The sequence below is a fragment of the Talpa europaea genome (assembly GCF_964194135.1).
Source record: "Talpa europaea genome assembly, chromosome: 9".
NCBI classification, from domain to species: Eukaryota; Metazoa; Chordata; class Mammalia; order Eulipotyphla; family Talpidae; genus Talpa; species Talpa europaea.
This window is the reverse complement of record NC_140076.1, coordinates 95,637,353-95,663,775: the sequence shown is the minus strand read 5'-3', so window position 1 is coordinate 95,663,775 and position 26,423 is coordinate 95,637,353. Positions and strand designations below refer to the sequence as shown.

At 45.1% G+C, this 26,423-nt stretch overlaps 1 protein-coding gene across 3 annotated transcripts in view; it reads left to right on the top strand.

Annotated features, from left to right (window-relative positions):
* BCAR3 (BCAR3 adaptor protein, NSP family member) overlaps positions 1-26,423 on the top strand; it is a gene marked incomplete at both ends in the record, with an annotated part of 103,446 nt that overhangs the window by 32,277 nt on the left and 44,746 nt on the right. For all 3 annotated transcript variants that reach the window (XM_084243082.1, XM_084243086.1, XM_084243085.1), the window contains one exon: positions 5,024-5,063. In XM_084243082.1, coding sequence (XP_084099208.1) covers positions 5,024-5,063 — 40 coding nt within the window. The remainder of the gene's footprint in view (positions 1-5,023; positions 5,064-26,423) is intronic.

Sequence of the window (26,423 nt, the reverse complement as noted above, 5' to 3'; positions counted from 1 at the left end):
ACACACGTATATACATATATATACAATCTTGACGTACTCTCATTGCCCACACATTAAGATATCCATGTATACCTTTTGTCTTCTCCAAAACTTCACTTTTAGTAGTCCACTCTTGATCAGAAGCCTCACCAATAAACAACTGATTAACACATATTTTGTTCATATATCACATACTATATTCTAAAATAAAGTAAGCTAGAGAAAAGAAAATGTTAAGAAAATCATAGGTGGATTATCATAGAGGTCTTCATCCTCACAGTCTCCACATTGAACAGACAGAGGCCGAGGAGGAACAGGGCTGGAAATAATCTGAGTATAAGTGGACCCACGCAGTTCAAACCAGTGCTTCTCAAGGGTCTGCCGTATGCAGCACCATGAGCCAGGACACAGACACCGTGGCTGTGAACACAGGGTATGCAGCTCTGCAGGTGACTAGTGTGTGTGGAATTGAAGGGGGGACCTTTATCCTCCTCCGTCTGGAATAACTGGATCTAGTTTCTCACATTCCTCCATTGCATGAAATCATCATCTTATCAGAAATTATTTCTTTTTATGTTCTATCCAAAAGGATGTTTGTTTGGTGACACTGTTAGCTATTAATTTATTCTGTGATGCTTAAAGTAAACATTCATTTAAAACATCCTATAATTTTTTAAAATAAATTTTATTTTTATATTCCCCATACAATTGCAATCCCCTTATTTTGACCCCAATCCCTCCCCTCCCCGCCCCCCTCTCCCCATAGAGCGTCTCTGGTTCATAGTTTTTGTTGATTTTGATTTTCACTTTCTTATAGTTATTCATTTTCCTGGTCCCTTATTTAAGTTTTCTAGATTCCTGCTATGAGTGAGACCATCTGGTATTTTTCTTTTTCTTTTTGCCTTATTTCACTGAGCATGATCCCTTCCAGCGCCATCCATGTTGCTGCAAATTGCATGTGTTTATCTTTTTTGAATGCTGAGTAATATTCCATGGTGTATATGGACCACATCTTCTTGATCCAGTCATCTATTTTGGGGCATTTGGGTTGTTTTCAAAGCTTAGCTATTGTAAACGGTGCTGCTATAAACATAGGGGTGCAGGTGCTCTTTGGAATTGATGTTTCTGTGTCCTTTGGGTAAATACTTAGGAGTGGAATTGCTGGATCATATGGAAGCTCTATGTTTAGTAGGTCCAGAAATCTCCACACAGTTCTCCATAGTGGCTGGACCAGTTTGCACTCCCACCAACAGTGCAGGAGAGTTCCTTTTTCTCCACATCCTCGCCAACATTTGTTGTTGCTAGTTTTTTTAATATGTGCCATTCTCACTGGTGTAAGATGGTATCTCATGGTAATTTTGATTTGCATTTCCCTGATTACAAGTGATGTTGAACATTTTTTCATATGCCTGTTGGCCATTTGCATTTCCTCTTCAGAGAAGTTTCTTTTTAGCTCTTCTGCCCATTTTTTGACAGGATTTTTTTCTTTGTTGTTGTTGAGTCTCATCAGCTCTTTGCAGATTTTTGTGATCAGTCCTTTATCATTAGTGTTGTGTGCAAAAATGTTCTCCCAGTCGGTGGGGTTTCTCTTTGTTTTTGTTATTGTCTCTTTTGCTGTGCAGAACCTCTTTAATTTGATGTAGTCCCAGCTGTAAAACATCCTATAATTTAAGACAGACATAGGACTCTTCCTTCCCTATCTGTATCCCGACCATTCAGAAAAGGTCTTGCATTAGTGAAATTTTGCTAGTGTGTTCAAGATGGAGAATCCCTTAACTCAAAATAGCAAGCACTTACAGATCAAGAATCAAATATCCTTTTAATATGGAGGAAATTTTTAATCTGATTACCAATGAGAAAAGCTTAAATAGTAAACACAGCATTTCCATGATTCCCCATTAGACATCACTTGGTATGAACTTAAGAAAGTGGGACAGTGGAAAGAATGATTTAACAAGAGTAAAATACAGTGCTGTTATTTAAAACTTAATAACTTAAGGACAAAATAACAGGAGAGTCTGGTTTCACCCTCCTGCTTTCTTGCTGTCTGTGGGCCATGCGCCGCAGGCCAGCAGGCCTGGCGGAGGGGCTGTGGGCGCCTGCCAGACTCCCCGTTGTAAAGAGAGACGGATGCTCATCATGGAATCACATGGGTGGGGATTCATAATTGGCAAAAAAAAAAAAATTATTTTAAACTTTTCATTTATGCTTCCAAGTTCCTCTGTTTGTTTTCTCGTGATCTCTGCTGGAGAATATAAATCTGCAGTCCAAGAAGTGTTTGCTGCACAGCCTTGTATGAATAATTGAATATTCTATTTCAAATTAGAGGCTGTGCCTGCAGGGCAACTGCTCTGTGCTGTAGTTGTCTTCTCTCTGGTTAGGTGGGATGTGGTGGCTGGCTGAGAAGGGAGGCAGGCTATCCACATTTGAATATGATTTTAATTTGATCAAGGCAATGATTTTTAAAGCTTTTGGATTTGAGATGCCATTCGCTCCTTTTTATTGTCATCTCCGTGGTTCACTCCCTGCCTCTCTAAAAAGGATGGGCAGAAGGGTACGAGGATCCACTTGGGCACCCCTTGGAGCCTGAACTAGAATTCACAACACTGGGTTCCCCTTTGCTCTTGTAACAGAAAGAAAGGGGTTCCCTTGGCAGCATGGCAGAGTTCATTTGGGGATGAGGTCAAAACGGGACTTCAGTTTTATCCCTAACTACTGCTTCTCAGTTTCCTTCTCTTCTGCCAAAAGAAGTGTGTCTGGTGAAGGATCAAACAGGAACACAGGGGGTTCATCCAAGGATGGGGAGTATCTCGGGAGAACACCCCAGACTCTTAGATACCAAGTCTCTGAGCTCCCTCAGGAGTCACCCAGGCATAGGGCCTGGCTATGTTGGTTCATCTACCCGCTCCCCAGATGCTGATGACCCAATGTAATGTGGCACATCCTCCGACATCCGCATGCTGTATGTAGATCTAGATTATTTATAATATCTAATAGAATGTAAATGCTATTGTTAGTGGTCATGCTATATTATTTAGGAAAAAATGACAAGGCAAAAAGTCTGTATAGTACAGATGTGGCCATCATAGACCTAACTACATAGTGGAACTGTGAGATTTGATTGAATCCTCAGATGCTAACACATGGGCATGGAGGATTGTTTATTTTAAAGGACAGAGCAATGTTTCAGATTTCAAAAGATGAAAGGATTTCATTGCTAAATATGGTGGCAAGATCAGATCCTGTACAAAATTCCAAATAAAATTTCCTAAAGAATGATAAATGGAGCCTGCCCCCCGACAAAAGACTTAAAAAATGGCAAATTATGATTAGATAGTCTTGGTATTTAGCAGATATTTTCCCTAAAAGTAATAAAATTAAGAACAAGGAAAGATTTGACAGTGTTAGTTGCCAGTGAAACGAATCAAGCTTTCAAATGAAAATCAAAATTTTAGAAAACTTGTATTTTCTACCATAAACTTGATAATTCCCAATACTTAATAACTTCTGATGAGGTCAGTGATGATATTAACAAATGTGATTTTTTTTTTCATATTGTAGTGAAATGGGTCAAAATTTAGAAGACTTGTATAACTCAATGCACCATTGTTTTCCAGAGTACTGGTTACAAAATCACATATGAATAAAAGGTTCATTCAGTGAGCAAGATAGATACAAAAGAGTAATAGATGTGACTTTAGATTCCACGTCACAAGGCGAGTTATAACTACAACTAGCCTTTCAGAAACTACCACTTGTGGAGTTTGGGTATGGTGTCAAAGGAGAATATCTATAATTATCTGAAAAGTCTATTAAAATGCCCTCCCTTTTCCAATTAATACCTGTGTGAGGATGGATTTTCTTCATTTATTTCAACCAAGACATATCAGAACATTGAATGCAGATATGAGAATTCCACTGTTTCTACCAAAGCAAACATTAAAAGGTTCATAGGGATATATGACAGTGTCACTCTCCTCACTAAATTTTTGTCTTGAAAAAATTCCTACTTTTTATAAGAATGTCACCTCTTCAACATATAATAGGTTTATTTTTTAAATTGAATTAATATTTAATTTTTAAATTTTTATTTTATTTAATTTAATTTTGTTTTAATTTCTAATATCCACAGGCTTTGGAGCTATTCTGTCTTTGAGGGGATGCTGATTTTTCGAAGTCTGGGTCTCTGGAGGCAGCTGCCTTTTCACATTCTCTGTTGAGTAGCACCTCCCGCTAACTCGGCAGCCACTGAAAACATGACTCTCAGGCCCCCTTCCTGCCCTTTGCCTTCATCAGACCCTCTTCCCATTTTCTATAATAAGTCAGCCTCGTCAGTGCCACCTCCTGAAACAGCAGGAACTCCTGCTGTTTCCTTTTAATTGTCTAGTTAATCCTGTCACGGTATCATGATGGGCATGTATAGACATGGGAGGGGCACCAGAGAAAATGAGGATGAATTGCTGGCTTGACACCAGTGCTGGATGGGCGATCGAACCAGACAAAAAATGGAAAGTTGTGGCTTAAAGCAGAACTGGGTACAGAGCTGTGTTCTCCCACTCACCCGTGTGCTCGGTGACCTTGGGGAATTGCTCCACCCACCGAAGTCTCCAGTATCTGGTTAAAGTGGGCGAGACGCAGCTGCCCGATCCAAAGTGCTGCCTGACTTGGGCATCCCATCCTGCCTCACTCCCACCTCTGGCCGCCTCTCAGCTTGTTGCTTCAGACTTCTAAGCTAATTTTTATGCTCAAGTGTATCTAGAATTACCATATATAAGTCGTCCTAACTGTTGGAGCCTGGATGTGATGGGAAAGCATGTGGAGACTAAGGTTGTGGTGCCAGCCTCCCCTCCCCAACATACACCATACAAGGAATTTGTGTGTGTTCTAACTTTTGAACTGTCTGCTCTGAGTATTGGTGGGGGGAGGGAGGTAAGCCCCGCTTAAAAAATTTGAATGAACAGGGTGAAAAAATGTTGGTTTTATTTTACTCTGCTAAGAATGCATTGCTTTCGGGTGTTCTCATATTTATATTTTCTCTTTTCAGGGATCAGCATCTTCTGGATCCGACGCCAGAGTATGTGAAGGTAGGAAACCAGGGTTTGACATGTCACTGGGGGCCAGGGTAATAGATTTTCTGTTTCTAAGGCAAGGCTGCCAAACACTGCTGCAGTCTGGGGGAGGAAGCTGCTTAGAATGAAACAACCAGAAGGTAATTTGACTCTTTTAGGCCTTTGGTTGCCTTTGAAAGGGGCCTTACATCATCCTTGGGATGTGACATCATCCTCTTGTAAGTCTATAATCTCTTCCCCTTATCTGAAACTCTTGGACCAGGTGGGTTTTTAAACTCAGAATTTTTTTAGAATGGTAATATGGTCCATATTTAACACCCTCAAAGGGATCTGGGGCCGGCACCCATAACCAAATTCATGATCTCAGTAGCGAATGTGGGGATACTCACACTAAGTAGAATAAAATAGACTAGAAATGATTTCATGTATTTTGGACTTGTTTTGCTACCCAGTAAGTTTGGATTTGTTTGCTGCCAAGTAAGTTATTTACAGATTTTCAATTTTCAGAGGTTTGGGGTTTTGGGTTGGTAGGTGAAGAGTTGCAAACCTGTGTTTTTCTTCAGTGGAGGCCTGAAGGTACCTGAGTTTTGCTGAGCTGTCCCTCCCTTTCCAGCAGCCACTCTTTTGCTCAGTGGCTCACCTGGAAGCTTGCGCTGTGGCCATAGGCTGCTCTCCGGTAGATCTGGCGTTTGATGCGTCTAAATGCTCCATGTTTCTAAATAACATTTTCTTTCTGGGCAGAAAGAAAATTGTCATTTCGCTCTCCTCCCTGTTACTTGGGTGTATATGTTTGCTTTATTTTATTTTAAGAATTGTAACTCTGGTTCATACTACAGAAAAGAGAAGTCTAAGCTTGTTATGCTTTGTTTCTTCTTGGGTCTCTAAGGATAACACTTTTTAGGAGAAATCATAGCACATGCTGGGATTTAAGGTGGCTGTGTCCTTGGAGCCACACCCGTCTTCATTGTTCCAAGGGTTCATTGTTCCAGTTTGGGAATATTTGGCCCCAAAACATTTTTGTATATCTGTGCCTGCTTTTGCTGTTTCTTCACTGTTTAGACAAGATTTTGGATGGAAGAAATCACTAGTATTGATCATATCTCAAGTTGGTCATTTGAGGCAGTTATGTTTTTTCCCTCTAATGCCCAGATTATGTCTGAATGCAGTTTAACCACAGCAAGTGTGTAACCCTAAACCGGCAGGGGCACCACATCAGAATCTGGTCCGAACTTTGAGTGATGTGTCTGAATCCTTCCTGGGTGCAGCACATGTATATTTGTGCAGAACTTTAGGGGATTCCATTCACTGAGCCTGTGCTTGGACTTGACTGTCATGTAAAAAAAAAAAAAAAAAAAAAAAGTGCCCTGGAATTAGACAGCAAGTGAATCACAGCAGCCTTTTAAAATTCACTTTGTACGGTGTTTCAGAAATTGTCTGTCTCCCGTTGCAGACTCACAAAGCTGTGTTCAACAGGTACATCCCTGCCTCAGACTCCAGTTACTCAGTCTTTTACCAAAGTCCAAACCTTTTAAGATTGCCCAAAGATGAATTCTAAAGCTAAACAGGTTTTTGGAATGATCTGTTTTAGCATGATCTAAACAGTTGTATCTCATTCATGAATATGGGTCATTGTGGGTTGAATTCTATGGAGTAAAGAGATGTTGCAGTGTAGGTGGCTCTTATTTTAGCTGGGCTCTCTCCGCCTTCCCCAGCACTGGCAAGTTGATAGAACTGCTTCTGGTGCCCATCGGGGTGCTCCTTTTCAGAGGTTTGTTGGGTTGTTCAGAAAGTGCTCTTGGCTCCTAACCTTGTCTGAATCTGGTCGGAGCTTTATAAATTAAGCCTCGATATGTCCCTTCTGGGTGTGTCACTGTTTTTCCTTTCTTACTTTGCGCTTGATTTAAGAGGGATGGCTTCGGGATTTGTTAGGGGAATGTGGCGTATTTGCATTTGTCTCTACGGACACAGAAGCTCTAAAAGCATGTTCATAGAGGCCTTTGGCCTACAGGTCTGAATGGAGTCACCTGTCTGTCTTCTTAGGCCAGCACAGGACTTAGCTGCCCTGTTAAGCCTGGCTGGTGAGACCCTGCCACCAAGACTTTTAAGTCTAGTACCAGCTGACTGGAGGGTGGCTGCAGATAATCAGGGGGAGGTAAGAGAGTTGTGGATAAAAAGGGATACAGTTTGGCAGCCACCATCACCTCCCTCACCCCACCCGTTGCAGTATTTTCTTCCCTACAAGCTCCTGCACATTTAAAACCTCTTGGGTATGGAGAAAGGTAGAGCTTGTAGGTTAAGTGTGTCATATCATGTAGGGCCCTTCTGGTAGAGTAGGACTTATCAATCTAAAAAACAAAAGTCGGGCCTCCCTGGTGGCGCAGTGGTTGAGCGCTGGGTTGCGAAGCTGCCCACAGCCTCTGCAGTGCCGGTTTGATCCCCGGCCACCGGGCGAGGGTCCCACATGGCGCGCAGACCTCTCCTGCCGCCCGCTGCTCCCCTCAGCAGTGTACTTCGTCATTCTGCCTGTTCTGCTCTCTGCTCTGGCTCTGGTGAATTCTCTCACCCTCCCGCGCTTCTGACTGTACCCCAGTGCTTGTGTAAATAAATAAATCTTTAATAATAATAAAAAAGTCAAAATGCCTTATTTTTAGGGACTTAATTGTAACCTCAGAATGAGCGGATCTGGTGGCTGTCTGGGTCTCCTCCTGCTGTGTGCCCACTGCACACTCAGTTCTATCTTTAAATGCCGCACTCCTTCCCAAAGAGACTTTCTGACAATCTCTTCCTGGCTTCCCTGTGCCCGTGTACAGTTGATCTTGATCAGCAGGGGGTTTGAGCTGTGTGGATCCACCCATGGGGATTCTTTTGTCTTCATAGGTTCCTCATTCACATCTGACACCCATGGTTGGTGGAATTTGTGGAGGCCCAACCCATGGAGGAAGAGGGTCACTCTGAGTTAGCCCCCAGGGGTTGTTCAGGTTCAGCTGTCACTGACAAGTATGATACCACCTACTGCTTCCCTGGGTCTGGGGAAGGGGAAGCTGAAACTGGCTAGTGGGAGGATGGGGCTGCAGTGGCATGCCAGGAGGGAGCCAGTGGAGGGTGACCCCAAAATGCAGTCCTTTCCACTTTGTACTCTGTGTCCTGCTAACACTCCGGCATTTGGGGTTGCAGCTCTTTAATAGGGCGGCATGAAAGGGGACCCTGTGGTAGTTGCTAGGATACAAGTAGCCCTTCTGTGCACCCGGGGCTGGGAAGCCCCAGGACTCTGGAAAGGTCCTTTACCTCCTCCCAATAGCATCCAGACCCTAAAGGCTGAATTCCGTGCTTGGAGGCAATTAAAAAATTAGACCAGATCCAAAGAGCCCCAGGGATTTTGGAATCCCTTCCACTGTTTGTCTCCTTAATTCTCACTGTTAAAGAGGAAGCTTTGGTTTTTTCCTCTTCTTTTCTCTTTTTTCCTAGGCCTCTCCTTTTTTTCCCCTCTAAGTTAGCTCAAAACTTGATCGTCTTGAAGGTCCGATTTTTTTTTTTTTTTTTGTATGATCATGAGATCCTTTCCCTTAATCTATTTGCTTCTCTTTCACTGTGTCTAAAAGTAACCACCTCTTCCAGGTGGGAGAGCAAAAACTCCACCTTTTTAGTCATTAGTGATTTGGTTAGTGGGGTATAGCTCTGGAATTTTCCTCTGCGTACTTAGCATACCTTACCCTGGATAAAACCAACTTTAAAAAAAAAGTACAACAGAGCAAATAGCTTTCAGAGGGAATAGCCCTGGGCAGCAAAATTATGAAGTAGAGTTTGTCTTCTGGACTGCTCTACCTGTTTACTGCCCCATCTGGTTTTTGCCATAGTTTTGTCCCATTAAAATGCATTTACTCAGTGTCTAGTTTCTTGAACCTGTCAGATAACTACTTAGAACATTTGATTTTAAAAATTGTGCTAAAATGTGCTTAAATGTTAACCTTCCCAGATAGCGTTCCAGTAGGAGACTCCATGTTACACTACCCATAAGAATCTCCAGGGAGGGGAGCCTGGTCCACCCGTTTCTAATTAGCAGTGTGACCTTGGACTTATCACCTTCTCTCATGGGTCATGTCTTCCTCACTAGCAGGTGGGCTAGTGTCTCTTCTCACTTAATATTTTTAGACTTTCCCATGTATAAGATAGGTTGGAGGGGAAAGTTTTTTTTTTTTTTTTTTTTAGCAAGTGGTAGGGGAGCTTTGTTACCATCACTGTTGACCATACAATTGCTACATTCATTGTAACAGAGGAGGTACTGCACCATGTGACTCAGACATTATCACCACGGATGTGACAGATGATCATTGCCTCCCTGCCCACACTAGCTCAGAAGATTGGAGATAAATATCCCAGTATTCCTACATTCACTCTCGGGATCCATTACGCTTTTGATTTTGTGACCCCCCATTTTGAACCTCTGAACCCTACTTTCACTCCATTTGTTTCCTGAGACTAGTTCTTTAATCCTCAGAAGTTGTATCCCCCTCACCCCACCCCCCCAATAAATGTTAACATTATTTCCTGTCTCTTTTCCCCCTTACACCTATCTTCCAAAATAGACTAAAGATTCAAATTCTTTTTAACTTCTTCATACACAGCCCTACAATCATTTTGGTAAAGCATCTTTCCTGACAGCAGTGTAAAAGAGTGAGGGAGTAGGGCACAGCTAGGTGATTTTTCTTCTACAAGAAATGTTTTTATAGATCTTCCATTTTAAAGTAAGTTGTCCTTAAGAAAGATAAACTGGAAAAGAGTGAATTGAAAATTCGGAATGGCCGATTTACAAATTAGCTGAGATGTAGGCTTCACAGAACCTGCTGGGCACAAAGGCCTGCTCTCCAGGCGACCACAGGGAGCAGCTAGCAAGTGTCCCGTGGAATGCAGTCTTTTGTTCCTAGCCAGCTTCTCAGCAAACGAATATCCTCTTTTGCAGTCACCCTTGGTGGATCCCTGCACAAACCTCTTGTGAGCTTTTGTAAATGACTTGCAGTTTCTGAGCTCCCTTTGCAGGTTAGGGGGAGGCTCAGGACTGGAGCTTTTGACTGCTTTCTCCACAGTGCCCCTGGCCTGGGCAGCTCTTGAGCACAGGGCAACTTAGAATTGGTCCTTTAAGGGGTTAATGCTCAGAAAACGCGCTTTCGGTGAGGGTGTTATAGACATGACACACTGGCCAAGACTCAGAACTCAGCAAGGCCGTTTCCTGCAGCCAACTGGGGCTACATTAGGTCACCCAGCAGATTAAAAGAGGAGTAATTATGCGAATTCCAGCGCCAAGAATAAGTGCCCTGGCGGTGGGAGAGCACGGTGGGAGAGGGGGGCGGCAGACTGCAGCTCCCCTTTGTGCTCAAGATGGCCGCAGCCATGGTCACGGTTAAAATAGCTGTCTTTGAGGGAAAGCCTTTTCTTCCAGCAGGGAAAACAGGCCAGTCTGCTCTGAATTAGCCAGCTAACAAAGTCATGAAAGGGACTTACAAAAACAATGGTATGCTGTACATTCCGTGAGATTTTAACAAGTTATATGAACCAAATAATGGCGTGATTGGCTGGCTCTGCAGGTTTCTGCCTGAGAGTGTGCACAGCCATAGAGCGGGCGCTGTCCCTCTGGGACCAGGCGATCTGGCTGCCAGCGTGAATGTGAAACAGCCTTGGCTTGGCTGGGGTGTGCATTCGGAGGAACGAGGGCTCCCATCTGATTTTTCCCACTCTACCACAAAACGTTTTCTGTAATGTTCTTGTGGGGGATGTGGGGTGGATGTTGCTACAGTTTTAAAAAAACAAACTGCTGAGGGGTGTGAAGACAGAAGTTCGAACAGGAATGGAGGACAGACCCTCTCTCCATCAGTAGCATCTTCTCATCCTTCAGATCTGTGACAATGGTCATTTCTGAGAGTGTAACATGTGCCTATTTAAGAATCTGAATGCATATGTATATAGTCACATTTTTATTTTTTTTTAAGATTTATTTATTTATGCATTTAAGAGCTGGGGTACAGGTCAGAGATGCGGAGGGTGAGAGGATTCACCAGTGACAGAGTGGGGAACAGCACAGGCAGATTGATCGAAGTACACTGCTGAGGGAGCAGCAGGTGAGACAGGAGAGGTCTGCTGCACCATGTGGGTTTCTCCCTGGCTGGCCAGGGATTGAACTCCTGCTGCAGAGGATGCGGATTGCTTCATAGTACAGTGCTTAACGCCTTGTGCCACCAGGGAGGCCCTATAGTCGCATTTTTAATTGGTAAAGACTGTAGACAACCCAAATGTCTTTCAGCTGGTAAAGGGATAATGGTATAGCCACCTTCACTGAGAAGAAATGGACTCCAGGATACATATAAAAACTTACCGTGACAGGAAACAGACCACTCACTTTAAAAGGGGCAAGGGGAGAGGTGGACTGTAAAAGGGAACTTGGGGAGATGATAGGGCCTTGGTTGTGGCAGTAGTTAACTGATGATGGTGGTTTCAAAGCTCAGAGAACTGGACTGGAAAGGATGACTCTTACCACATTGCAAATTATACCTCGGTAAGCCTGACTTTAAAAAGCAAGCTAAAACCTTGTCATGCTTTAGCCCAGAAGTGCTGTCACCTCAATAGGGGAGATTTTTGGTTTTGAGATGAGTCTCATCAGTGAAACTGGACTTCTGATCAGATGGAGAAAGTGCTGGCCTTATCTCCTTCAGCAGGTGGGTTTGGACATACACCTTTAATTAGTAATTGCCCAGGCCAGTCATGTGGCTGGGAAGAAAGGGAGATGTAGAGCTACCCTGGATAGTGGCGGTGGAGGGAAACTCAGGACAGGCTCTGCTGGAAACTTTTTAGAGAGGAATTAAGAGTCATTTTATTGGGTGAGTTGATAGTTCTTGGCAGGACTTACATGAAGGAGTTGAGGCAGAAGAAGCCAGGGGCCACTGAGAGTTCAGAGAGTATCTAGCCTCTTGCCAGAAGACGGTGAATATTTTAGAGGAGGAAAGGAGAAAGGAGATTTCCTACTGGAGACTTTGTTACCCCAATAATATTAATTCATGAGCATTTGGGGGATAGCATTGGGCCAAGGGTGGGGGAGAAAGCTGCAGCCTGAAGCCAGGTCTTGCCTGTCACCTGTTACCATACCACCTACAAGCAAAAAATGGAATTTTGTAATAGTTTTAAAAAATTGTACAAAAATCACAAAATTCAAATGTCAATGTGCACAAGGTTTTATTGCAGCACAGCCATGTCCATTCATTTTCATGTTGCCATTCTCATCCCCAAATGGTTGAATTGCATATTCGTGAAATAATGGGCAGCAAATCCCTTTGCAGAGAAGATTCGCTGACCCCTGCTGTAAGCTGTCTGCACATACACTGTCCCGGTTTGGCTTCCCAATAATGTGTCGTAGGCTTTCAACAAATTTTCATCTTTTCATGCTGATACTTCCATAATGACACACTTCCTTGTGTCACCATCATCACCTTTCTTACCTGATGACACAGCAGTGCATCCTTGAGCACATGTGTGAACTTGCACAATCATAGAGATGTCACTTTGCCACCCTGCATGATTTGGATGCGTCTCATCTCCTAGTTAGACCTGACTGTTCTTACCTAGGACCTGGCTGCATAACTCTTTAGGCCAGATATTGTTCCACCAGTGCAGCCTGAGGTGAGTTTTCTTTGTCTTCTGGATGCTCAGAAAACCACTCAGAAGTGGATTAACCCTGGGCCTCCTGATCTGTGTAGTTTGAGTCAGGGTCAAACCCTGGAGCCACCTCTAGAAATGGTTAAGGAGCCTGATCTGTCCTTTGAATAGAATAAAGCCAGATCCACATTTGTATTTGCTGCTGCAGGAAGAGGGCTCCTGAGACCCCAGTCAGAATGCAAGGTGACAAAAAATGTGAAAACGAACATGCAAGTAACAGTTAAAGCTTTGGCTTCTGATGGGACTCAGCTCTTCCCAGGGGACCTGTCTGCCTCTCACCTCATCTCCTGCCATACACCTTGTCACTGTATCCTCCATGCTGACTTCTATTTCCCCTCAGTCTTTGCCTCTCCCTCAGCCCAGAAGATACATTGAAGCCCTAATCCCCCACCCCCATGAGCGTGACTTCATTTGGAATTAAAGTCTTTACAAATCAAATCAAATTAAGATGAAGTTGTACTGGATTAGGACCCTAATCCAGTGCCTGGTGTCCTTATGGGAAGAGAGGAATTTGGACATGGAGACACAGGGATGTCAGCTGATAACAGAAGTAGGCTGGGGAGGTCCTTCCACAAGCCAAGGGCACCCAGGATTACCATAACCACCACAGAGTAGGAAGAGGCAGGAAGGATTCTCCTGGAGCCTGCAGAGAGCATATGGCCCTGCTGACACCTTGCTTTTAACTGCCAGAGAATTCATTTCTATTTTAAAGCCACCAAATTTGTAAGTTGTTACAGCAGCTCTGGGAAACTCATGTAGCTGCAAAACCCACCTTAGCCATTTCTTGGTTGTGTGACTCTGGGCAAATTTCTGAAATTCCCTGGGGCTCAATTTCCTTAGCAGTAAATGAGCTCATGTGGGGGTTAAATGAGTTAATATGCGTAAAGTTGTTAGCACAGTGCTGACATGTGGACAGTACCCTGTAAATGCAGCAGCCCCCTGCAACTCACCAAGAATACATTCCAAGACTGCCCCCGCCCCAGTAGATGCCTGAAACTGCAGAGCACAGAACTCTCTGTAAACTGTTTCTCTGTATACGCCTGCCTCACCTACAGTTTAATTTATAAATTGGGCACAGTAAGGTTAGCAACAATAACTAATAACAAAGTAGAACAGTTGTAACAATAAACTATAATAAAAGGTCTGAATAGGGTCTCTCTCACAGCAGCTTACTGATAGTCAGTTTAGACAGTTGGTTGTAGGTAAACCACAGCTAAGAGAGGTGATGATGCTAGTTTCGTAGCTAACACCCTAGTTTTCTGGGTGGTTGGTTCATCTTGACTCAAATTTCACTGCCTCTGAGAGACCTTCCCTGACCTCTCCGCTAAAAGTAACCTCCCTGGTCACCGTCGGGCCCTCTGTATATTATCTCCATAGCACTTGCCCTGTCTCCTCCCCAAAACAGCTTCTCACTAGAGGTGAGTTCTGAAGCAAGGACCTTTTCTTATGATAAACGACAGATTCATCAGGGAAAGGAAATATGAAATATGGGGTTGTCGGAAAAGTCATGACATTTTTTCCAAGCAAAAATACATCATGACTTTTCGACAACCCAATACTAGGGAAAGGGGGTGTTGAATTTTAAATGAGTAACCAGGGAAAGCCTCCTCCAGAAGGTGACCTTTGAGTGGAGGGGCAAGTGGAAGGGCAAATTTGATGTTTGTTAGTAAATATTTAATGACTGATGGGCTGAATGATGGCAGATAACATTCACATCTCTAGAAATTCTCCCGGAAGATCTTTAGTATTTTTATTTGGTGGTAGGGTAGAGTTCCCACTGCATGATTTTACTTTACCTTCTCTTGCCTACCTGGGACAGTCTAAAACCTGTGGGGTCATTGTTGTCACCTTAAATACTCACACATCTAGGCAGAGATAGATACTTTTTCAAATGTAGTTCTGGCAATCTCTGTTGCTCAGATCTATCTGTTCTTCAGGAATCTTGTTACCAGCTATAGGGTCCCAGTAGCTTTAATACCCAAAACCCTGGGAGGCCAGGCTCTTTTGCATTGGAATCCTTTGCTGTTGAATTCTGCCCTCTAGTGGTAATCACATGGCATAATAGTGCAGCATTTGGCTGCGTTATCTCTGCACATTCTAGGAGTTTTTAATATTAAATGAAATACTGTGCCATAACATTACAACTTCAAAATGAAGAGCTAATCTTGAAGCATATAAAAAGGAAAGTGGTTTTTATTGGATTCCTATTAAAAAGGCTGAAATTGTCAGGGCTTTTTATGTTAGAATTAATTGTGTAACATTGTTGAACAAAAAAGCCCTCTTAAGACACTGAGATTTTGAGGGAGGAGGATTAGCTTTGATTGAAGTGTTACCTGTGGTAACCAAGAAATTTCCTGGGGAAAAAGTTGTATTTGAATTGTGATTTGACAGTTGGAAAAATAAAAGGCGGCTTGGCAGGAAGGAAGTTGGTATTGGGTGAGGCAGAAGATAAATATCAGCATGTTTGAGATTAGTGGGGAGGATCCCTTACTGGTGGGACAGTATGTTCCTGGCTGGCTGAAACAGGAGGCAGCAGCAGCAGAAGGAGACTTGGGGGAAGAGAAGTTACTCTCATATTTCTTGAATGGGGCAAGCAAGAAAACTTAAAGTATTCTTTGGAAATTCTGAGGTGGTCAAACTGTTAGGAGAGCAGGAAGGCTGAGTTTCAGGATAATTTATTGTTCAGTTGATGATTGACAAAGATAATATAGGACTGGATACGGCTTTGCTGCTTGCCTTTTGTCGTTGGACATCATGCCATGTTAAATATACGGGTTTACTTCTTTTGAATGGCTGTCTGGTATTCTGTTGTGTGAAGTGCAGCTATATTTAACCAGTGCCCTATTGAAATTTGTGTTCTTTTTAATGCCCTCCTGTTAAAAACAGTACGTAGTGATTTAACAAATATGCATTGTGTATCTGCCATCTACTGGTCACTGTTCAAGGAGCCAAGGATACAGCAGTAAACAATGTCCCTGTCCCTGTGAACTTTATGTTATGTGTGTGATGAGTTGCAAGCTGAAGAGATTCATCAGGAAGTGATATGTTGAATTTTAACCTAGAAGGTGACTTTTGAGCGGTGGGGCAAGTCAAGTGTAATGTCTAAGGGGGAGATGATGACACAAGGACAGGGCTATGAGCCAAGTTTACCTCTCCTTTTGAGGTGCCACAGCCAGGCAGAGGAGCAGGAGGGGTGAACTGAGTGACAGTGCTAGAAGCCCATGTGAGACAGTGATGAAGAAGGAGAGGCAGATTACATGGAGTGCATATTCACTTTTTGGAAGCAAGATGGGTGCCATCTCTGGATCACTCTGGCTTCCATGTTGCTAGCCGGTGCCAGCGGGCAAGAGTGGACACAGAAGGATGAGTTGGAAGTCTCCCTGTATTGTCCGGAGGAGAGGTGATGGTGGTTTGGACCTGTGAGAGCAGAAGGGGAGGTGAAGGTCGGGGATTCTGGGCTTATAACATGAAGATAGAGCCTCAGGATTTCCTGACAGGTTGGATGGAGAAAGGAAGAGTGTAGAATGTCACAGAAAGATGGTGTTGCTTTCGACCAAGGTGACTTGGTGTGCATCTGGGTGAGAATTTCTGATAACAGCCTCTGAGTGAAATGATTGCGTGCTGGGTAATAGGTCAAACTTCTGGAAACTAAGGCGTTTTTACTTTTTTACATTTCTCTCAGTTTCCAACTTGTCTATAAGAAGCATTACTGCTTTTATGGTGTTTTTAAAAATAAAGACACCCATCTATTTGTATACCTTAATTTACTCCATAGATAGGATACTGAAAATTTATGGCTCCCTCAAAATTAGATAAAACAAGAAGCTTAGGTGTTTTGTTATGTGAGCTTTAGCTGTTAGTATATTGCATAAGAAATTAAAATATGGGAGATTTGAGTGTTTAATTCAATTAAAAATGATAAACACAGTGTGAATATAAATAATATTTTTATGAAAAATAAACATTTTCATTGTTTAATGTTTAATGAATTAATAAGGAATTGTTGAACATTTACTGTTGAATTGTTTAATGAATAATGTTTCACTGCAAAATGCAGTGAGAAAAGTGGGACTGTGTTATGTTTCTGTGAATCTCTCTACTGTCTGGCCTAATCGAACACAGCTTGAGGCTCCTGTCTGCTTCAGCACTCAGTCTGTTGTGATATGTTGTTCTGGTTGAAGTCTGAAGAAAACCTGGCCTTGCACAGATGCATAGTTCAAAAGGAAGGAGTATTTTTATTAGCCTTTTCAGATAGATTTTTTGATACTATGGTAGAACTTGAAAATTTGTAGTTCCTTAAAGGTTAATTGCAGTGTAGGATCTTGAGACAATGTAATTGAACTTGATTTTTACTCGATTCCCTTAACCTATGGTCTGTCTGTCCATTCAAATGGCTTTTGCCCCAAGTGAGACTTTGCATTTGGTCATTTGAAAAATACTGATTTACTGACTTATGCAGATCTTCCAAATGTTAACGTATTTCACTACACAATATCAAAAACTGACAATCATTCATATCCCCACTCATAAGGAAAAATCATAAAATATTGCAAAGCTGTCAAACTCATGGAGGAGAGTACAACTTCCCCCAAATTCCAATTTTTGGTGGCAAACACAAATCTTCCATTGCCAACAAGTACTATCAGTTGTTTTCCTTTAAGTGATGGACTCACTTTGTTCATTTTGCAGCAAATGTCTGCCAAGTAAATACCCACATCCGAACAACCGGAGTTAGAAAGACATTCCTTGAAGTCAAAATGGTGATCTGTGAAAAAGCAGCCAGTTGAGCTCACAGTTTAATTGCACAGTCGCTTCCCCTAGGCCAGGCTTCTTGTGGGCATGCTGTCTCACTGCACGGAATGTTAAAGAGACAGGGGGACTCAAGGGCCAAGATCCAATAAAGTCAGTATCTCTCGCTGCTTCAGCACGGATTTCTTAAGTGGAACTGGCTGTTAAATTTTTTATTAAAAAATGTGTTTCAGATATAAAGTCAAGAAATGCCATGACTACTAATCCAGTGAGGTGCTGCTTTCTCCCTGGCTTTGTGCTAAGGCGCCAGCATTCCCCCCATCACTTCTGCGTAAATGTCAACCCAATGAAAGAGGCAGAAAAGGTCTCAGTATTATTATGAAAATGGTTTTGACCTCACAGACTCCCTGAAAGGCCGCTGGGGGCCCAGAGACCACATTTTGAGCATCAAGGAATTGGGCCCACTCCTGCTACTTGGCAGCCATTATAAAGCTGCAGAAACTCTTCAAATTCAAGTCATCTCTTTATCCGAGTCCATATTTTTTCCTAGCTATTTTAATTTTTTTTAACTCCGCTTGCTCTACTTAATGATGCTGATGACATTACATTTTAATTTAGATATAAGGCAAAAATACAGCCACTGTCCTAGAAAGGTTCTCAGTCACGGGCCTGCTCTTTATAATGGAGTGGATTGTGAAGCCTCAGTAAATACCAACTATTTCACACGACTGAGTCATTGCTCACTGTATACTGTGAAGCACCAGGCCAGGGCAGTTGCTGCTCTGCTCTAATCACTTTATATTAAAACCTTGAAAACCCCAGGCTTGGTACAGCCAGAGTCTGTTTTATGGCAAAGAGGCCCTGCTTGAACGTGAAAATGCAGTCAGGGATAAACTCATTTAGGGATAAATTCATTTAGGGATAAACTTACTTGGGGCGGGCTGAAAATGAGCATTCTCCTGATCCTTAAGCTTTTATTAATTGCCGCTGCATTTGCTTGGTTCTGCGCTCCAGGCGTGGATTAGCTGGCTGAGCTCCATTCTGTCCTCTATGTCAATGATGATAAGGATGTGTCAGACCCTGGGAACGAGAACATGCTGTTTGGCCCTTCGAGGCAATTTCCTTTCAAGCCCCAGCTCTCTCCAGATGGCATCTAATTGTTTCTTGAATGACCTCAGTGTCCAGGCCTGAGGAACCTGGTCTGAGAGGCCATTTCACATATTTATTAGTTTGTGGATGAGAACTTGCTGCATAAAGCCCCCATTCACACACTGAAAAGAGCTTTTTGTACTGAAGAAATGATGAAGCTGATGGACTGTTTCCTGTGGCCCCCGGTCTGGGGGGTTTCTTATATTTTTCAGGCCCAGGTGGGTGTTCTTCGAAGGGGTCTGTGTGGTCCAGCTGTGTCCCCTGTGGTCAGTCTCCTCATGGGCATACACTAAAAAGGGCCTTGGCAGAAAAGGGTCGCATCCCCTAACCTCCTGCAGAGTATCCCAGGATCAGTCACCCAGGTGTGTTATGGAAGCCTCTTCCCTTTTAGAAACTCGGGTAGTTCACAGTTGAGAGTGAGATGCCCTGAGCTGGGAACTGGCACTAGCCTAGTGGTGGGTCTGCAAGGCTGGTCCTCGTGGTGAGGATGATGCCCCTGTGTCATGGGTCATGTCTCATTGTTCTTATCTGTTTGATGTGGGCAGACCCTGCCTCTTTTCAAATACACTAAGAACTCCATCTCCACAGAAACATACTTTGCATCTTTTTTAAAAAAAGATTATTTATGCATACAACAGCTGGGGTACAGGCCAGAGATGTGGGGGGGGGGTGAGCGGATTCACCAGAGACAGAGTGGGGAACAGAACAGGCAGACTGACTGAAATTTGCTGCTGAGGGGAGCAACGGACGAGTCAGGAGAGGTCTGCTGCACCATGTGGGTTGCTCCCTGGCCGTCTGGGGATCGAACTCGTGCTGCAGAGGCTGTGAATTGCTTCATAGTGCAGTGCTTAACCCCTAGTGCTTAACCCCTTGTGCCACCAGGGAGGCCCCACACTTTGCTCTTAATTGCAAGGTGTGTGTGGACCCAGATTGAGAATCCTCAGACTGTCATCAGATGCTCATCAGCTGCCCTTACCCCCTCAGCAACTATGATGAGCATTGGGGTAGGGTCATGAATACGACAGGGGTCCTGAGACTGATAGACAGGACACAGGTCGTTTTCATGAGTGTTTACATAGTGTCCTGTCACTGAACAACAGTCAGCTTGGTGCTTAGGCTCCTCACTGGGGTATAAGGACCATAACGGTAGGAGAGAAGCTCCAGGGGGCACACAGGCTGAGAACCCAGGTTCAGAGCCTCTTTCCAGGCCGTATTAACTAAGAGACTACATACGGAACAAGCCTGGGAAGATCTGAAAGTAATTTGAGGGTGAAATTTCATTTCCTTTTACCTGGAAAGAAGTCCCGAGAGTTGCCCTGCCAGGTAATCAGTCGTACCTGCTCATGTTCACTGGGTCTTAGCAAGGGAGTGCCTCAGCCAGTGCCTCTGAATCCAGTGCTCTGCATTTCCACTAAACAGAATAACCTTTGGAAATATCCTGTAAGAACTTAAGATGGTGCTGTTGCCTGCATAAGCGGAGGGGAGCAAGACGTTTGTGAGTGAGCTAGCCTGAGAGGGCTACCTGGTGTGCAAGCAAAACTCACACCTGCATTCAGTGGCACAGAATGTTCCAGCCCCACGAAGCCCCCTCTTTTCCTTCAGGCATTGTCATGTCAGCCTTATCCAAGACAGCTCAAGACAACTCCGTTCTTTAGTTGTCTTTGGAATTAGCCCTGAAACACCATTTTTACCCATCGCTGAAACGTGAATGTACAGTCCTATAATGTGCATGTATGGTTTCACATAACCATGCATGTGTATGTTTATGTCGGGCCCTGTTTTTACATTTCTCAGATAGAAGGATCATGTCTTTGACATGTGCACTCCAGGGAAGCCCAGCACAGTGTGTTGTGTCTTGAGCTTAAGTTTTACCTAATATAAATGCTTGAACTGATGATGTGAATTAGGAAATTGACCACTGGGAAGGGCAGGGCTCGTGTGGCCTGGGTGGGTGACTGCTCTGGGGAAGGAAAACATCTTCGGACTCCCAGGCTGGATCCGCTGCTCTCAGAACACTGGTTCTTTCTCTGAGACCAGCTCCTCCATGTAGAGGGGGATGTGGCTGTTGGCTCACAGTTTTTGGCCCAGGAGAAGGGGAGCCTCTCTTGCTGCTCTAGTGTGAAAACCCCAGGGAAGGATTCTGCTTGGTCTAACTTGGGTCACCTGTCCACTTCGGAAACATTCTGTGTTCTGATTGGCTCATATATCCAGGACAAGTATGAATACGCATGCTGTGGGGTAAAACTTTAATTTTTTTTTTTAATTTTTTTTGAAAGCTCTTTAAAAAAAAAAAGATTTATTTATGCATACAACAGCTGGGGTACAGGCCAGAGATGCGGAGGGTGAGAGGATTCACCAGAGACAGAGTGGGGAACAGAACAGGCAGACTGACTGAAATACACTGCTGAGGGGAGCAGCAGGTGAAACAGGAGAGGTCTGCTGTGCCATGTGGGTTGCTCCCTGGCTGGCCATGGATTGAACTCATGCTGCAGTGGCTGCGGATTGCTTCATAGTGCTGTGCTTAACTCCTTGCACCACCAGGGAGGCCCTGTGGAGTAAATGCAAAACTATTACCTGCTATTTACATCATCCCCACCCCCCCCCTTGAATTCTCAGGATCAGAGTACACTGAGCTTTATTCCTGTTCTCTGTCTTCTCAGGGTGTTGGCATATGAAAGCTGGATTTTGCGAAACTACTTTCTTTTTGATCTTTTCAAGTCCCATCAGCATCTTTCTCTGGTTTGTCTCCCTCCTGGTTTATCTATGTGCTGCATACCCCTGGTCTCCCAGTTTGTCAGAGCCATGAGCATCACAAAGAAGTTATAGGTGGCGGGGGCGGGGGGGAGGAGAGGGCAAGGGGCTGTAGCGTCCCCTGTGCTTTGTAGTTTGATCCATTCCTGAATCTGTTGTCATGGCAGCCTGACCCGCGATGGCTGTGGCATGCCTAGAGAAGAGGCAGGTAGGTTCTTGCTGCTTGCCCTGGTCGCTCTCCCTCCTGCTCCTCTGGCTTACACACTGGAAGGCTGGGGAATGCATTTGCCTCTGACCACTGGGGATGGGAACCTACCACCCCCACCTTGGGCACCAGAAGAGACAAGTGTATATCACATTTGTGGGCAGCATCATGATTGGCAGCTAGGAAGTGAAGAAACTGACTGGTAATCAGTACCATCCTTCATGGAACACCCTCTCTGAGCTGGCTCTTTCCTGTAGCAGAATGGGCTCCGTTGACTGACATCTCCATGTAGAACAAGGGTGGTCCCTTAGGCCTCTGGCATCGCCTGTATCATGGGACTTTGCTGCTTCCAGGCTCTTCCCACATTTTGGCCTCAGCATCCATCTGTGTATGTCCTGCCCTTTCCTATCAGTTATGAGTGGACTAGGACCTCTACCCAGGTTATTGACCGGGGGTGAGACCGGCCATCTGTGTTGCCAAGAATATCTGTGACTTGATTGGAGGATCAGGGCTGTTGCCACAGCCACACTTCCGCCTTTTGGATTTGCCCAAGATAAGGTATTCCAGGCAACCAGGTGGTGTCCATGCTTCCATTATCACATGTGATAGAGCCCGCCATTCTGAGTCATCGCTGTCTTAATGATTAACTTTAGGTCCCCTGTCACATGTGAGATGGAGCTACTACTGCTGTCTCCTAGTGTGAATATTAAATGAGACCCTCCCTATGGTAAAAACTTCTTTATAGATGCTGACTCTTGGGGGCCTGGCATACAGGGTGAGGGATGGGCTTCTTTGAGGAGCTCCCCCCAGGCACCCCCAGAGGTAGCAGTATGTCTGTGACTGCCACATCTCCCGGGAACACATCCCTAAAGTCTGTGGTTGGGGTGGAAGTGGGGGGAGACTGCTGGGAGTCCAACCAGGAGCTGTTCTGTACTCACTAAGTATCGCCATCTGGTCCCTCCCACCCCAGCTGGGTGAAGGGGCTCCCCTCCTCTCACAGGTGTTTAAATAAAGCTCATCCAGCAGCAGAAAGGGAAGTGACACTGCTTACCTGTCTCCTCCTGCGGCCACAGCCCTGCCACGACGTGCTGTGTTGAAAGTGCCTGGCAGGGGTGGGATGGTACCTGTCTTTGCTCATGTCCATACTGACTAGGGTATTCTCACTTCTCAGTGCTATAAAACCCTGTTAAGACCTTCAGAAACTGCCCTTTTAAGAGACTGAAAGTCTGCACCAGTGGGGATTTTTAGATCATATGACTCATTGAGATGTGGGTAAAGCCATGAACCCCTCACCTCTACGAAGAATCACCCAACAGGTTGTGTATAATTTCTAGTGGCTCGAGGAAGCAGCTCCTACCCCACAGCCCCCAGGGGAGAATGTCTGGTCCTGACTGTTTCTCATAGCTCTTTGAGCAGGATGCAGAATTATGCAGCCAGTCACCCAGTTGAGTTTATGACTGTGAAAAATTCTATTTTCCCACTGAAATATTTTGTTCATGTGGCTGGATTTTGCGTGACAGCAAAGAAGGGATTAATAAGATCATTTTTCTCTCTGACTTCAGCCTGTTCTCAAGGCTAGGATGAGGGGGCATGTGGATGCCACGTCTTACCTGGGTGGCCCCGCCCCCAACCTTCTCAGACATTCTTTGCTGGCTACTTCATCACTCAGTTGGCAGCGTTTCCAGGTGGGAGGTGGTTGGGGGAAGAGGGGTTGGTGGTGCAAGAATGCACTGTGACTAGTGATTCCTGCCACTAAGGACCAGAAGCAGAGGTGTGGGCAGAAGGCAGAATCTGTACACAGAAGGCTTTGAGAGGGTAGCTGGGCAGAGCAGGCACAGTGTCAGAGGGACTGGACCAGGCATGGCTCCCATGCTAGAAATGGTTGGTATCAGAGTACCCAGAATATGGGCCTGTATGAAGGACCCAGGCATGTGGGAGGTGGTCTCCTAGGGACTGGCGACAGGCAGAAGATGTTAATTGGGAGACTAGGCAGGGGGCAAGGCTGGAGGAGCATCAGACCAGGCAGGACATAGACTGAAGGCCCAGTTCTGAGCCCAGCTCGGTGTGGGGGGCAGTGGGGAACAAGGGTCCCCAGGGTCCCCAGTCAGGTTGCCTGGGATGGGGTGGGACACCTAGATCTCCTTGTTGGGGATAGATCCCAGAGTCCTCCTGGGTGAGTGCCAAGTGGGTAGATGCTATGGATCTAGGTGCTGCCTGTTCAAACTAACAGCTCCTACAATGACAGACTCAAGCAGAAAATCATGAGAGACATCTGAGCAAGTGTGATTGAAACCATATGTGCAGTTTTAATGCGTGATCTTCAAACTTAAAGGCTGAAAACTATTTAGGGCTAAAAACAGTCTTTTCCTCCCTGATCCCTGGCTTTCAAGGCTCAAGAGTCACTTAAATACCAGGTGAGGTCAGTCAGTGGCGCAGGCTGGGGCCATCCACCCTCTTCCTGTGGGGCGTGGCTCCTGTGGCCTGATGTTCGGGAGAGATTTAAGTGCAATTGGGTGTGTATCCTGCTGGAGGAAGGACCAGGAGACAGGCGTGCCGGCCCTTTCTTTGCTGGGGAAGGGAAGCACCCATTTCCTGAGTGCCTACTGTGTGCCAGGTACCTTGCTCTTTATGTGCTACCTCATTTGATCCTCAAAAAAATCAGAGGTTCAGTAATTTCCTGAGGTCACCCACCCTCTGCTCTCCTACCTCCCAGCGCCACTTTTGAGACATGCAAGTATCTACCTCATCATTCAGGTTGGAAAGGTGCCGTTCTGCACAAGTGGTTGGAGATGGGAGCGGGTGCCCCAGAGAGCCTTCCAGGTGGTCTTGGCCGTTTCTGCAGCTCTCTGCACACGAGGGACCTCTGAGGGGCTTATGTGGTCACTATTAGTTGCTTATATAGCTCGCACCTACCAAGCGGAAGAAGGGAAAGAGAAGTGTACAGCAGAGCAAATCTAGGAGCTGTTCTGAGGGTGAAGGCTGAAGAGTGTGTGTAATGGAGGGAGTCTGGGAGGCAGGTGGCAGATCATCTTGGATGAGTGAGATCCCCAGGGTCATGTGCATGGGATTCTGGGGACATAGGAATCCCCTGAAGTTATATATAAAACATCAAAATAATGTGCCTTTTGTTCTGAGAGGAAGATCCCTGGTTTTCATAGACTCCCAAATAAGGCTGTGATTGCCAGAAAGTCAGAGTCTACTGTTTGAAAGGTAGAACTTACACCCTGTGTATCTTCCTTTAATGTTGCCTTAATGCTAAAAACAGAAAATTGAGCTTGCATAATATAGTGATACAAGGAAATAAGCGGTGGCGGTGGAGAGAGATACGGGACAGAATTGTATGTGATGGTGCAAGAAGGCAAAATCAGGGTCAGGTGCTCCCCTACTTTTGCTTTGCATTATTGGTAATGTGGTTACCAGTTAATAGCCAGTTAGAGAAGCAGAAATTGTCTGAGGGTTGGGGCGGGGGGGAACCTAAGACCCAATAGAGAGAAATCTGTTTGTGAACACTGTCATTAGTCTCTTTGTTTCTGTGCTAAGCAGATCAATACCACTTCCGGACAGAGACCAGTTAACAGCCATACTCTTTCATCCCCTTGAGGAATCTGGGGGGAAACGTCAGACTGAGATGTAGACAGCAAATCTCATAAATGTACCCTCTGTGTTTGCCAGCACAAGCGAATGTCTTATCCACAGCACTATACCAAGCAGCACGCAGAGCTGACTGGCATTTCACATTCTCCTCCCGCTAAGTCCAGTTTGCGTTCCCTTTTGGAACAAAAAAATAAATAAATTGCATTTGCATATAGGAAAATGTGTGGAACATCTTTGGCAACTTGTGTGGCTGCTGAGTCTGGTGTGAGGAGGAAGTGATCACTTCCCCAATGGCCTCTCCACCTTCCTCAGTGGTTTCCCGAGAATTCTGTTGGAGCCCTGGGGCTGTTATGTGAGGCTCTGTGCTTTGAGTCACACGAGCTCCTCCCTGCCACCTCGCACCCCACTTCATTGTGTTCAGAATCAGGTGGACAGGCCAGATGCCTGGGAAGTGTTGGGAGCAGGGCTTCTAATAAATGGGTCCTGTTTGTGACCCAGGACTTCCCAGGCCACCCCTCACTTCCAGGAGCCTGCAGAGGGCGAACCTGGGCCTTTACTTGCTCACTGACCTACCAGGCTAGTGCCAGACAGGGCCAGGCAGGCTTCCCAGATACCGGGAGAAATGGAGTTGGTGTTAGCACCCGACTCCCAGCTCCTTAACGCTGTCTTTGTTCACCCAGAGCCTGATTGCTGGTTTGAGTGGCCAGGGAGGATCCATCTTTCCAGGGGCCTGAAGAGTCTCAGTGGTTGCCACAGGAGTTTGAACTGTTTTTTCCACAATGACGGAACACCCCTTGGTGGATGTTCTGAGCGTGTCCCCTGTGGGCAGAGCCAGGCCAGTCTTGTGGCCTTGGACCAGTGTCCTCCAGGCACAGCCCCTGCCCACCCAGTGGCAGTGTCCACGCTGCTGTCCTCAAGCAGGACTGCTTGACAATGATCGAGAACACCTCAGGGCTGGTAAGGCTTGAGGCCTTGATTCTGGGCAGTCTTTGGAGGGAGAGGGTATGGAAGCAGTATTTTCGCCTTATCCTTAAACCGTGAAAAACAGATACCTGGTAGGAACAACTTCCTCTCCGGCAACATCTCCCCCTGTGACAGGAGAGAGAAAGGGTTGGCTTCCCTGAGAGCCTGGTTTTCTAGTGGGGACGAGCACTTGGTGAAAGGGTCTCTTTACCAGTTCTAGGTCTCTCTCAGCCCTGGGGCCCGCTGCTGACAGGAAGCATGGGTCT